Genomic DNA, 15,272 nt, shown 5'->3' on the forward strand with positions numbered 1-15,272 from the left:
TGGGAGCGTTAATTTACGAACAAATTTGCTCTTCTCATGATTTATAAATAAGGCCTATTATGAATTGGGTCGCGATGGTTCATCATTTTTAAGAAGTGGGATCCCTGAAAAAAAGTGTGGGAAACACTGTTTTAGTGCATGTGAGCGTGCCCGGCTGGCTCACGTCTGCCGCTCTACACGGTGATAACACTGCGGTTACAGCTGATAACGCTGTCCCGACTGACGCCACCGTTGCGGAAGCATAGCACCCACTCTCTGGTTCCCCCCTCAGGTAAACACTGTTAGCTCTGTCAGCAGTGTTGCTGTTGTTTTCAATGTTGGCGCTGTTAGCTGCGAGTCGCTGGCTCAGCCGTCGCCATGTTCCGAGTTGTGCAGAGGCGATAGAAACGCTCCCAATCTCGCATTTAGCACCTTTGTTTAAGGAAATGGGGGGAAAAAGACGACAAAACATCAAAGGGCACTGCAGTGCTTACAATCATACAAATATATGTTATTTTATTGAATAATATTCCAGAATAAGACATCTCCTTTCAATTCATGTAGGAGTTATTGTAGAAATGTACACAGGTCTGATGGCAAACATGGAGAGAGGGTGAATCGAGGGCTTGTGTCTGTATAGATACTGAGAGGGAGTCATCCCTAATGAGCCAAAGAACAGTGGCGAATGCATGCTTTGCAAAAAAAAATTCCCTTTATCAGTCATTATTGCAGACCACCGATCGCCTTCGTATAGCCTGCAAATCCTGATTGTAGTTTGTTAGCCTGTTGTATTTGCTCCCGTCCTTGAGTGCAGGCTGGTAGTTCTCGTTGCATATTGCTGGTCTTCATTTGCTGCTTCCCGAAGTGGTCAAAAGAAACAGTACGTCCCTGCCACTTGCTTTGGCTCTTATTGTAAGGAGTCCAGCGTGTCTAAATCCCTGGTGACACTCGAGAGCTGCCTGAGGATTCAGGCTCTTCTCTCTGTGGCAAATCAGCGCCAATGCCCATTTTTATTTATGGCTTTTTTTTTCTTTTCTTCTTTTTAATATTTTCTTTTCATTGTCAGTTTTTTCGGAAGACAATAAGATTGGAGTTAAACCAAGAGTCTATAAGAGTAGGAGCGAGAGGTTGTGGGAACTTCCTGGAAGACTTGCGTGACTGTATAACTGAGACCACCAAGGTCATTGCTGTGTGTGTGTGTGACGGGACACGTGTTGGCTTTAGGAGTTGTTATCCTGTTGTTTTTAACTTGAACACATTACATCTTTCACAAACACACAACTCAGTCGCACATTGGGTTTCAGTTTGTTCACTCAGGGGACACATCAGTGGACACAAAAGCGCAGAATAAAGACAAAAAAACACAGGAACATTTGGAGGGCAACAAGAATTCTTCCTCCTTCTGAGGAGTTTTTAGAAAGGAAACATGACAAGGTAAAATAACTGAAAGACAATAAAAAAAATCATCAACACTGATTATTTAAATACATTTCTGAAAAGAATAGATCTGACATAGTACGTCAGATATACACTACTTGTATTATTGACATAATAACATACATGTAAACTGGCAGCATTCCGTACATTTAGGCCATCCGGACAGGTTTCGTTGTCTGGAAGCACGCTGCTGCTACATTGTCAAGGGGAACGTTTTGCATCCTTCACATTTTTAGCATTCCTCAAAGAGGCCACTTACTGAAACAGGGTGAACATGATGCCGCAACAGCATTAGTACTCCACACAAGTACAAAATAAATGGCTTCTAGGTTGTGTCCTTTTAATGTGAACGCTCATTTAATTAGGAATATTCAAACACAGTGTTGCAGCCAAGGCTCAACCTTGTTAATCCTTTCAATATTTAATACTGTGAGCATGGCACACTTCCATTTCCTACTCTAATTTAGGGGCTGATTTATTTTTAATTTTTTGATGGGGGATTGGGTTATTTGATTTACCACGAACAGTTCCAAAAATGTGATCCATATAGTTTCTAACCCTACTTGGGTTTTGCAAGGAAAAAGGTTTTTGCAAAAAAAAAAAAAAAACTGTATTTCATATTGCTAAGCAGAGTTTTGTTTATCAAATGTAGTGTTATGTATTGACTGGATATAATTCTTCTGTACGGAATACTGTCATGTACCATCAGTAACTAGCAGTGACATTTCGAATGTGAGGATCTGTCGCATTTGGAAGTGTTGCACATAACAAGGCATCATAACCGCATCAGAAATCAATTATGCGTTGCGTTCACACATTGCAGCATGATGTAAACAACCGATCCTCAGCATAAATTGTAGGAAATCAAACGGTAAAGCAGTTCCCGTGTGAAAACGTGAGGATTATATCTCAGCACAGTAAAGCAGCTTTTGAGCGTGATTGGATTTGATGTGTAGAAATGATGCTTACAAACAGTGTTTCTTTGTGGCCCTCATTAACAGTGTTACCTCTTAGCTGCTTGACTGCTTCCATTAGAGGGAGCCAGTTATACACAGATTTCCCCTCTAAAGTGACAAACTGCCTGGTACACGTTTCATTATGCATATATTGGTTCGAACACGTTGGCAGCAGTTTTTGGGACAACGTACCGACTGCAAATAACCGCAATCATACTGTGTGAGAATGGACTGTGGTTTTTGGACAGTGATGAGCTTCTGGTCTGCTTCTAAGTTGGATCATTCTGAGAATTTTTGGGTGATTCACAAAAGGACCAGAGCATGAAATTTCTACATTTTTTTTGCCATTTTGGTAGAAAAAAAGAAAAAAAAAGACAATAATAAAATCCTACACACACTTTGTAAAATCTTAAAATCAAAAGATGCATAGCTTGGAATGGTCGCATGTTGTACACATGAATTAATGCTAATGTAACATAGTGTTGTTATACTGTATTAAGCGGGATTAAAATGCTTTGTTTGTTCTTTAATACACTTCAAAATCAAATGCTATCAAGTAGGGCTGTCGCGTTGAAAGAATTTTTGCGGTGATAATGATTGGCTCAACAGTGCGATATGCGGTAATACTGCAACTTTTATTTTTGCAAATGACTTTATCTTGATTTTAGTGTTATATAAATAAGCTTTATTGTTTTATTAGGTGTAATTGTTGCTTTTTAAATGACAAAGATGACAGTTTTTACGAATTGAATACTTGTTTATTGTGAAATGCTGAACAAAGAAGGGCAATGAGGGGCATCGTTTTTTTTTTCCAGCTGAGATGCTTTGGTTGCATCTGGTTGCTGTGATACGGAATATCAAAATGCTGGCAACAAGGTAGCGTATTTGCTCTGGATGAAGGGAAGGTCGAAGCACGAAGGGAAAGAGGACGGGCCTGCCGGTCTATGTGTATAAATTTCTCCTCCATTGTTGTTGTTGTCCAGCACTTGTAGCCTACATGTAGGATGTGATGGTTGATCATTGTGGAGTTTTACCCAAATTATAAAAATGTTCAACTCTTGGCGACCAGAAAAAAAACACCAAACATGTAGCCTTCAGCGCAGAATAGACGCTCGTGACCTCGTCACGCTGCTGCCGTTTGTAGCAAAGTGTAAAAAATGCGGCAAAGAATTTAAAAAAGTGAAAACATGAACATAGCGGTTGTGGCGGTTGCTTGCCATCCCCTTGCGGTTGGCTTGTCAATATTGCGGTTATTGCGACAGCCCTACTATCAAGGATTGTTCCAAAAAGTTTCCCTGGATGTTGGAGTTGTACAGTGCAATAAAAGCTTTAAATCGCTACTGCACTGCTCAAACATTGGCGGTGGCTAAGTAGCCCCAGTTTTACTGTTCATTATTGCCTGTTATTCCCACTAACTCTTGTAAAGTAGCAGAATTCCCTGTTTGTTTGTTTGTTGTAATCTCTTAAGAACCTCCGAAGACAGCGAGTTAACTTTGTAAATGCTTCAAGCAATGCCCAGTGCTTGTAAGGTGCGACGCTCCACCGCTTCTCCAATGACTCAGTCTTTTAGTATAGGCCAAGTTTCGGGATGTGTTTTATGTTATTATGCACCTGTGCTACCTTTAGTGGATATGTGTCTCAAAGGATAGTATGGCTGCTGATGCTCACACTGTTTCAAAACACTGTTTGTCTGGCCCTGAGGAAAACCCCTTTCTGTTGTCGTCCAACTGGATTCTATGTTGAGTTTACAGGTAGAGACCAAACAACAGCCCTCTGAGGTCATTATGAGCGAATGGATTTCGCTGTCTCTGGCAGACCTTGGGGAAATTTTTTTTTTTGCACCCATCGCAGGGTGGCCGTTCTCTCTTTTGTGTTTTTTATTGAGTCTATCGATCATTGTTTCATTCTCATGCCCTTTCTTTTTTCTCCTTGCCTCTCTTATCTTACCCTTAATCATAGATGCACACACACAAACACACAGACCTTATAAACACACTGTTAAGTATACGCCTACACAGACAACAAAAGGAAGTTAATGGGCTGTAGATACTGTAGGCTGTGGTTAAAGAGAGGTGTGTAGGGAAGGGATTACGACTTTAAACCTCTCGTGCGTGGGCACACAAGCTATGTCTGTATTTTTACTTTTCCGTGTTACCACCTCGCTGCTCAACATATTCACATTTCTTCAAACTACAATAACAAATATCCTCTTAATACCTCTGCTACTCTATGGCTACCTTTTTCCCTCAACCTCACATAACTTTTACATTCAAGAGCAGAACTAGTTTTATTTAATAGCTGCATGACCAAAATCCTACTTTCTGTTTCCTTCATTTACACTTACTTGTCTCCGACAACCTCTCGACAAGACTTTACTTCACATTCATTGTAAAAACGTACTGTTCTCTTTAGATCTTCCTGTCTCACATTCTATTCGTTCTACACTTCACATTCAATATCGGACTACTTTACATTCTCTGTTCCTGTCCTGTCTACTTGCAGTATCACTGTCGGCACAACTTACTGTGGCATTCTTTCAGTATTACGATAGTAAGGACTGGTTGCTTTTTGGGAAGGAAATCTATGGAGGGTTTGGATCTCTCTGATGTTTAACACAATAAAGTGATAAAGGTACATTTAAATCATGGTGAGGGTTAATACCTTTACTTAGAGTAGATGCTCTCCTGTAACAAATCCAGTAAGAGCATCTTTAAAATCAACTATTTTCGCGCCAGGCTTTACTAGATCAGTGGAGTTGTTAGTAGAGCTGCAACAATTAGGCGATAAGTCAATTGATAGAAAATTAATCGGCAATTATTTCGATAATCAATGATTCGTTTTTGTAATTTTTCAAGCACAAATAACCCCAAGAATTGCTGGTTGCAGCTTCAGGAATGTGATGATTTTATAATTTTCTGTTTTATACCATTGTAAACTGAATATCTATGGGCTTTGGACTCTCAGTCGGACAAAAATAAGGTTTTGAAGACGTCTGTCTGGGATGTGGGAAACTAAAACAGGCATTTGTCACCATTTTCTGGCATTTTTCAAATAAAATGATTAATCAACGGATTAATTGATAATAAAAGTAATGATAAGGTGCAGACCTATTGTATGGAATAGGAGAAAAAAAATGCCATTATGCCTCATTTTGGCATGCAAGTTTCCCTTGCTGTCACTCAGTCAATGCCTTGCACCTCCAGATACTTTCCTTTCATAGAACGGACTTATGCTCAACGTTGAAATGTGAACTGGCATTAGTGTAATACGGAAATATTGAAAACTGTATGAGTACTGGCAGCTAAAATAAGCCCATAGCGTTGTATACTACCTGCTGTGCACACACTTTGATATCATTCACAGAGTAGTTAGTAATGCAAACAGTTAGAAACCATTCTAGGCCGTACCAAATCCACCGGGGAGAGGGAGCATAGGCTCGTCAAAAAATAGAGATATGTAGGTCTACAATGCGAAATCTGCTACAAGGACAAAATATCCAAATTTGTACTGAATGATATTCCCCCTGGAGAAGCCCAGAAAATGAAAGACCTAATGGGAAAAATGCAAAGCTCTCCAACTAATTTCCTCCATAGACCCCCTTGTCATAAATAGCGCACAGTGCCTCACATGCCTCTTTGTCTTACATTAATTATCATATCCACACGCCGCAGAAAACCCTGCCAAGAATCTCGCTCACTTTTACTGCAGAAATTCCTTATCGACATTCCTCAAGAATACACCTGCTAATCCTTCACTCTTTCTAAATAACTGCCTCCGTGCGCTGACCTCTTTTACAATTCAATACACTGTTTCAGACTTACTCTCACCCTCAATGCAGCACATTCGTAAAGCCTCCCGTTTCACATTCTGTACCCCGTCTTCACATTACGTTACCATTAAAATTAGACGCCATCCCCATTGCTTTGAACCTCCTGGAGATTATCTCTGATTGTTAGCGACCATATAATGAGCGTTTTTTTTTTTTTTTTTTTACAGTTTGCCTTCCACATCTCCCAGCGTTGCTCATCCTGACATAACAAGGGACTTACTGCTGTCTGTGTTTGTTGGTGGTATCCATGCAAATTCACTTTGACTGAACATTAGGGTGACATTTTATTTCCCCTCAGTGGCTTATCAGAGCACAGCAACAACCAATACCCTGACAGCTCCCATTTAGATGCCTCAACTTCTATCAGGTCATTGCATGTTTTTTCTGAAATTGTATCTGATTGAGAGACCCAGTGGGCGATATATCGATATTGTGATATGAGACGAGATGTCTTTAGATTTTGGATATTGTAATATCGTGATATGGCATACGTGTTTGTCTTTTCCTGGCTTTAAAGGCTGCATTACAGTGACTGATGATGAGTTATCAAAAGTCTTATTGTCTAAATATTTTGTGAACACACCAAATGTCAACCCTAAAATATCGTTGCAATATCAATATCGTGGTATTTGGTAAAAAATATTGTGATTTTCTCCATATCGCCCAACCCCGAACCAAAACATTAGTTGATTGCACCTAATGAAAATATTAAATTAATGTTCCCTTTATGTGTGTTCAGTCCTCATTACCCAGAAATCCTCCTCCCTGCTGTTTTAAAATGTATTTGACTCCCTAAAGTAAGTGAAAATGGTACGCAAGACAGATGTTCCCACATGGTATCACCTATTCACAGACATACTAAAGACACAATGTCGTGCCCTGTCTGAAGGACGTGGTAGAGGTTACCCACATTATCTCGATCTATCCACACACAGTGCATCCATACACATCCACACACATGGGGGTTAAAACACAATCACACAACATTCACTCAGACAACTACACTTTTTGAGGGGCGATTCTTCCAAGGTGATTTGATAAAGCTAGTGAGTGGGATAAGCTGCCAGACATCCTCAGAATAACAAGTGCTCCAGCTCAGAGGCTCCTCTGGCTTTGATGTTCGCCTTCAAAAACCTGGCTTTATGCTGACAGCAGATGCTGAGTGAAGTATACACTACAGTTTTTTCCCTTCAGGTGGCTGAGTTCAGATCCATCGTGGATTTAAAACATGACCCAGTTGTTCGTGCGTAGCCTTAAATGAGCCATTGCGATAAGAAGGGGTCACCTGGTATAGAGAAGGGTGACGCTCACTCTCTCACCCGTCCACGCACTCGTTTTGTTTTTGCTTCCCTCACTGAGATTTATGTTTTGGCTTGTTATATTGCTCAGGTGGAGTAAAAACTCTCGTAATGTATGCTCTATTTTATGGCTCATCTTCCCAGGAAGAATAGTGGCTTTATTTTATTTTATTTTATTTTAATATATGACACTTATGCAAGCAGTGCCTCTCTTCATAAATCTTCTATCATACATCTTCTGGAATTCTAAAATCCTGATCTCGTCATTGTCTTCACCATCATTTTTTTACATTATCATCACCGCCTTGCTATTGTTTTGAGCATTATTATCATCTTAATCATCTTTTAAAGGCAGTTTCCGTACCCCATTTCCATCTGGGCTGTCATGAATTCAAATATTTTATCACAGGATTGGTTGAAATACTAAAAAAATGATAATAATACTAATAGATTTAATATCATAAACTCCTCTAGCTGTCATTTTGTCCACACTTTCTTCTCACACCCTTATCTTTGCTCAGCTAACCTGACCTGACCTGGCCCAGGATCCCTGCAGATATGTTTCCTCTGTGAGCTGTTTCATCTCACTTTGAGCTTTTAGTTGACCTTGGTGATTAGCTTAGCTGCGGCAGATGGTGGGTGGAAAGCTGGCTGAGCCACACTGTCACCAACTTTAGGGCTCAAGAGAAGGGGGCCCACGGGTGAGGATTACGGTGCCGAGTCAGCGCTGGAAAATGCGCGAGTGGTGAATATACAGTACAATAGAGCAGGCGGTCGGTAGGGCATGTGAGAAAAGAGGAAATTGTCAGCGGGACAAAGAAGCTTGAGCATGACAGAGGAATGAAGGAGACTGCATTAGGAAGTCACAAGAGAAAGAGACAAACAGTGGGAGGGGGAGGTGGTAGTAGTTCTGGCTCAGGCCCTTTCTGCAGTGACAGTTGAGGGGGGGACTCCTCTCTCTGGCCTTCTTGGCTGCTGATGTACTGCTGACCGTTTCTCCATCAGCATCTCGTAGCAGTGCACTTCTGGAACGTGGCGGCCAGTGAGGGTCCGTTCCCTCAGCCACCCTCAGTGCATAATGGCTGACTGTATATTCCCAGTGTCACTGCTGCCCTTTGTCCCACCCTCGGTCTCCTGTGCTATGTGGCATCAGCCTTGGGAGCTTCTTTCCGTCCGCTCTTTAGGGTCGGCGAATCCGACGTCTTCACCGTCTTCCGAGGAGGACTCACCGGTTCGCCGGCGAGCTGGTGTAGCGACGGTTCCTTATACATCGCAACTGTGAGACAAAGATAGAAACTGTTGGTTAATGATAAAGGAGGTGATTAATAACTAAGGTCCTGTTCAGACCTGGCATTAACATGCGTCCTGATTGATGTTTCTGTTTTGATTTGCTTCTTTATTTATTTTTCTAATAATCCCCTTATTTATTTAGTCGTCTGTTTTTCCATTTTTATTTTGGTATTTATTTTTATTATTTAATTTTAATTTTAATTTGTAATTTTTTTAATTTATTATTTATTTATTTATTTTATATTTTTATTTTTATACTTTTTTAAAATTAATTTTACATTTATGCATGATTTTCCCTTGGCATTAACATGCATCCTAGGTGATCCGATCACAAGTGGACAGCTCTAAGTACAGGTGTGAACTCACTCAAGAGGACGCATTGAGATCCGATCGCTCAGATCACATTCGGAGTTGGTCTGGGCCACATGTGGGCACATTCTTTTTAGCAGTGTGTACGTGAATGTGTCCCGGTCCACATTAAAGACTTCCTACTATGACGCATGTTAATGCCAGGTCTGAACAAGGCCTAAAAAACTGGTTTTGAATTGAGCTAAAGTGACACAAAGGACACAAACCCTCTATAACTTTAGGCAGGAAGTGTGCAGCTCCTTTGGTCTTCTTTACCCGGTTGCCCTTCATGACCTGGCCGTCACGGTTGATACCGATATACCAGGAGCGGCCAGACTGGGTCTGGCGATAGAGCATGGAGGAGTATGTGACGTAGTAGTTCTCAAACACACTCTCCTTGAACTTACACTCCGGATTGAAGTGCTCCTGAAAAGAAACATGGAGAGGGGAAAGGGGGAGAGGTGCATTCATATTAGCAAATAAAGAAAGCAAATTTATGTAAACTGTAAAAAACATATTTATGAGTCTTTGAACATGAACTCCAATGCGTGTGAGCACACACTTGAAAAACCAACAACAACATGGATACAAGAAGTGAAATACATTAATTAGGTGACCGTTTCCTGAGGGAAAGGATGTATAGAATTATATCTGGACTTGAGTTTCTTTGAAAGCGTGAAAACGTCCTGGTCCTTTGGGAACCATACGTGTAGAAATAGTACTAACATGTCTGCTAAACATACATAACACATTCCCAAAGGGAAAGAGCAGAGAAGATGAAAAGCAACCGAAACACTGACACCTACACCAGTACAATATCAAACATACAACATACATACTGCACATATAAATGAGTAGTTCTGACATCAGCGTCAGAGGCATCCCAAGTTCAGTAAACAAACTTGTGTAGCATACAATATCGCCTAAAGAACAAGATCCTTGATAATGGGTTCGGTCTTTAGGAAATATGCAGGTTGTTGCTTATGAACAGAATTCTCCCCAAAAGATCGGAGGAGATCAATCGACAGACAGTCTCAACAAAGCCAGGTCTCTTATTTTATACGTTTGCCTAGTCTAGTAATTTATTCATTTGTTCGTAGGCCTGCTTATGAGCAAATAAATTTTTATGGGCTATCGCTGTAATCTATTTGATGTGATTATTGCACATTTGGTAGCCGTTTTCATATCAATAACGGAAATCCTCTTTAGACAATAAGAACAAAGTAAAGTGAAACATAAGTAAATAATGACAGCAAGTTTGAGGAAAGTTTGATAGCTTGTGTTGTTGCTTTGTCCCCTTCCACCACTGTTCTAATGCACATGTTAACTGAGGCTCAAGTCTGATAGCTGCAACGGGATGGTCCATGTGTAAAGAGGCAACGGCAGCGGGGCTTTTTACCCCGACACAACCTGAGTGAAAAAACTAATTCTATCAGCTTTATATCTGACTGAGATCTGTTTGTCACTTACTGACTGACTGACTGAGTGAAGGGTGAGAGGCGACTAAAGAGAAGGAGGTTCCCTCCTCGTTCATCTCAATGGATGTATTAAGAGAACTTGATACAGCGTTGGAGGCGGGGCCCCGTTCATTCCTATGAAAGTTGCTCAGTGGCGCATGATGCCAAAATGGCTCGACTTCCGACTGGAAAAGTACCCGGATCTTCTGGCGATCTTCTGCATCCATTGGGCGCATGGAGCAGGAACAGTAGCGTCCGCTCGATCACATGGCTTGTTCACAGTGTCACAACCGTCACGCTGTCGTCACGGCTTGCTAACCCCGCCTCCCAGCCCTCGCTCCAGCCTCGGTCTGGGTCTCATTCACATGAACGGAGGAAGGAAAATAACTCTGGATTCAGCTATTAGTGCATTTTACAACTTTTAGGACCTAATGATTTAAATAAGGGCTAATCAAGTGTTCGTACTGGGAAGTGGATTCATCTAAAAAAAAATTATCCGCTGAGTTACAGACGTCTCTTTCCCAATGTAAGTCTATGGGAAAAAGTCTTTTTGAGTTCAATGGCATCACGTGACGGACAGGGAAGTTATTGTACCGCCGTTTGGCCACTACCAAAATTTGGATCAACAACTAGCACACTTCCTGGGGGCTTGGTTCTCTATATTTTCCTCTCACTATGTGTGTGAGTGTGTGTGTGAACGAAATTCAATTCATTATTATAGAGGAAAACCAGCATATATTCACCTTCAAATCATGATTATTCAATTATCAGAGCTGTTGCCGATGTATTTGATGAAGTCGGTCAATTAATCGACTAATCGTTGGTATATTTTTAAAAACGCAGGGTGGAACAAGTAAAAAAACAAAAAGAGGGGAAACTGACTAACGGGTGTAACTGCTCCCAACTCAGACATGTAAGACGATTAGGGGTCATAAATAGACACTGCTTTATTTTGAGAGCTCACAAACCAAAAAGATTGAGAAACCACTGCATTGGCAGGTTTTTCCCACTCTGGGTATGTAGAAACAATAGTAAGATTAATCCCCCTTCATTGCCCCCAAAAGGGAATTAATATAGCCGACTCTCATGTACTGTCAATTGTCCGAGACTGGCTAAATCTGAATAGACATTACAAAATCAAATTAGCAAAACTTGGATGAAATCCAACAGAAAGAGCCATTCGTTATAAATTATCATGTTCCAGCAGCACTCCCCCCCTCCCGCTCTGTCCTCAACATAAGGACTACTGAACCCTGCATAATGTTGACTGGTGATATTAACCAATAGCGACAGATATACATCTCTCTTAGTCTCCATCAGGGTCTGGACATGGTCCTTACCCTGTCAGAGAGCAAAGCCAATCTGCTGGATTGATTAAGTGAGAGCAGCAGGGCAGAAATGGCTGAGTGGAGAATTTCTCCGAGACTCGGGACGACAGAAGAGGGCCAAAGGACCGCAACTTGGCATAGACGAGCTTTAACAAAGAGCCAGAAGTAGATTGAGAAGGTATAAGGGACCTCCAGTTTCACACTTATCACAGATCATCACCTTTCTCCTTCACTGGGAGGCGTCAGCCCTTTGAGCTGAGAAGGCAATTCGGGACTTTGTGATCTTTCTCCGTCCACTCCTGTGCTGCTGCTGCTGCTCAGTTTATGTCCCTTTAACCACTGTCTTAAAAAAAAACAAGCCCCTAACCTTAACTCAACAAACTCTCCCACTATACCATCACAGAGCTATTTTAAGATCCTCTGACAGGTTTGATATCTTCTGCTGTGCTAACACAAAGAGGATGGGATCGATAGATGATCTGCTTCATTCATTATTAATCAGGCCAGAGAGCAAGAGGGGCGGGAAGTGCGGGAGACAGAAGGGAAAAAGGTAGGAGAGACAGGAAAGAGAGCAGAAGATCAGAGAGGACAGAGGGCTTGCTGGGTACTAGAGGAGATTAAAGGGTTAGGGTCATTATTTTTGAGTTTTTTATATTATTCTATAGCGATCTTCCCAGTGGTGTTCCTTATGTATTCAAATCTGGACATTTAAATTTTGGTCAAAGTATGCATGTTTTAGTGTCAAAATGCTATTTTCGCAAGCCCCTTTAAAAACTTTTTGCATGATGACGCTGTTACAGTATATATACATGATTTTCAGCATGTATGTAGTCAGAGATGTCCTGAAGTCAAATATATCAGTCATTGTCAGGCATTATTTATTATTATTTTTAAGACATTTCCCTCACAAATTAGTGGTATTTTATCTTTAATTTATAAGGGACATGTAATGTTTTATACTTCTGGTTAATATAATCAAATCAATCTTATTTCCATTTATGTATTTTGTATATACAGTTCCATTTGTTATTTTGAAAACCGGACGTAGTCACACGTGTATAACTAATAGCTAACTTCGCCAAGTGCGACGCTAGCTCTGCCGTCATCTCCGTTCTCTTTATACATCCATGGTCAGCTCCATCGGGGCCTTTTGAATGCATTTAACATACATGTCAGTATATGGGTGCTCTATAGTTGTAGCGTCAGCAGATTTGACCACAAAGATGAGAGTGACGGCCGGCTTGACTGCATGTTACAATAATGTTTCCTGACAGAATTAGTATGCAGCTTTAGCCATCATGTCTAGCTCTGCTTTTCCTAGCAATGTGTAAAACCCAAAGTGTTTCCATACTTTACTGTATGTGTAGTTTTAACCACTTTGGATTTCAAATGTGAGGGTGCAGGTTGTATCCAAGCGGACCCTCTGCCGTTTTCTACTTCTTCATTTTGGCTCGCTGGGGCCGGCTGCTGTTTTTATGAATGGAGTCTGGTCTGGTAGCTTTCAATACCGTCAATTCCCCGTTGGAAAGGGGCTGTCTGATGGCTTTATAGTCACCAACACCCCACGATCTGACGCTCATGTCCCTCTGGAAAGAGAACCCATCCCAACAAAATACCCTTCAGCTCAACCTCTGGAATGACACCAGTGATAACCCCTCTCCCAAGTTATCCTATAATTACCTAAATTAAATTAACTTAAATTAGCCTAATGATAGAACCCTTCTGTATTACATTCAAGTAGTCTCCAAAGGTCTGGAGGAGGAAAGAAAAAAAAGTACACCGAGAGAGCAGACAAGACAATGAAATAAGACAGGTCTTATGAGATATTTTTCTACCACAAGGGCCAATATACCTGTCCCTAACTGATACAAATATGTTGCTGTAATTATCCCCATCTGTGAAACTCACCTTGAAGTAACCTCCAATCCTCAGCAGAACTACAGAGACCACCCACGGTGTACTGACTGCAGATATCACTCAAACCACCAGATTTACCTGCGCACATGAATAATTGTTGAGGATGTGTTGAGGGCTGCACATTTTTAAGAGTGATGGGGGAACATTTCCATCTTAATGGCGGGGCGCTCGGACTAGAAATTAAATAAAAACCTCTTTCTTCAACGGCGGCCTCATTGAGAGACTCAGCTTTCCTTCCGTGTGTCTCAAGCCAAAAAAATGAATTTAAATGAAAGCAGACGAGAAAGGTAATATGTAGCATTCGTGCCGAGAATCCCCAAGATGGGAAGAACCTTTTTATGATGCAGAGCAGCATCCCGACCCCCCCCCCCCGACACCCCACCACCACCACCACCCCCGCCCACAGACACCACCTCCTTCCCCATCCCTCGTGTCTGATTACATCTATTCTATACCTGCTTCAGGAGGCTTAACTCTCCATGCCAACATTCACTTGGGGTTGCACTCTTCAACAAATAAGGACAGCGAAGTACTAATAATATACACTCAAAGGGCAGAGTTCCTGACTAATCTGACTAATGTCTTTCCCTGCGTTAGGATATAAGAACAGGAACAAAAGTTATGACTAAAAAAGATAGTGAATCCATGAATATAATATCTTGTTTACTCTCATTTCATCATGCATGCACAGGCATGAAATCAGAACTAAATGCCTATGAAAATGTAGCCCTACTTCTGGAATTTAAAACATGTTTTAGCATTTATTTTTGTTTGTTTGTTTATAGTGCAATTCAAGTGAAAACAAACCTATAAAACATATGACACAGTACAAGAACTACACTCAAATCGATGGAGGATGGAACCTGCCAAAATAACAACAAATAAATCAATAAATTAATAAATGACTAGATAAATAAATTCATTAAATGTAGCCAAAATAATATTGAAATTAAATGTATAATTGTAGCCATTAATTCATTGATAAAATGACATAAATGATTGTCTTGTATTAATCCCCTTATTTATTTACTCTTCTGTTTAATTTTCCCTTTTTTATTTCTTCATTTATTTTTATTAAGTTTTAGATTATTTTATTTCTTATTTTTGCATTTATTCTTTATTTGTTTTGCAATAATTTTTCATTAATTTTACATTTATTTTTAAATGGCTATATTTATTTATTTATTTATTTTGCACGCTTTTCCCTTTGCATTTCACCCCTTATTTATTTCTGTATTCTTTTCTTTAAACATTTCTTCACACATTACTTTTTGCATTTCTGCCTCATTATGCAAATGAGGGGGCTGTCACTCAACGTGTGTCATAGGCTCAGAGCATGGGTCAGAGTGCATAGATTTTTAATATTATTTTTTGCTTCATCTAATGACATTTACTTATGGAGTCATTTATTTATTTATTCATTGATTTTTGGC

The 15,272-nt window shown here is 40.5% G+C and overlaps 1 protein-coding gene across 1 annotated transcript in view; it reads right to left on the bottom strand.

Moving 5' to 3' along the window:
- Positions 1-5,453: 5,453 nt before the first annotated feature.
- The window catches only part of fgf11b (fibroblast growth factor 11b), a 46,757-nt gene continuing 36,938 nt past the window's right edge, over positions 5,454-15,272 (bottom strand). The window contains exons 4-5 of the mRNA XM_074611961.1: positions 9,365-9,563; positions 5,454-8,775 (exon numbers count right to left, since the gene is read on the bottom strand). Of these exons, the coding sequence (XP_074468062.1) occupies positions 8,639-8,775; positions 9,365-9,563 (336 nt within the window). The 3' untranslated portion in view covers positions 5,454-8,638. The remainder of the gene's footprint in view (positions 8,776-9,364; positions 9,564-15,272) is intronic.

This window comes from Sebastes fasciatus, chromosome 16 (assembly GCF_043250625.1).
Source record: "Sebastes fasciatus isolate fSebFas1 chromosome 16, fSebFas1.pri, whole genome shotgun sequence".
NCBI classification, from domain to species: domain Eukaryota; kingdom Metazoa; phylum Chordata; class Actinopteri; order Perciformes; family Sebastidae; genus Sebastes; species Sebastes fasciatus.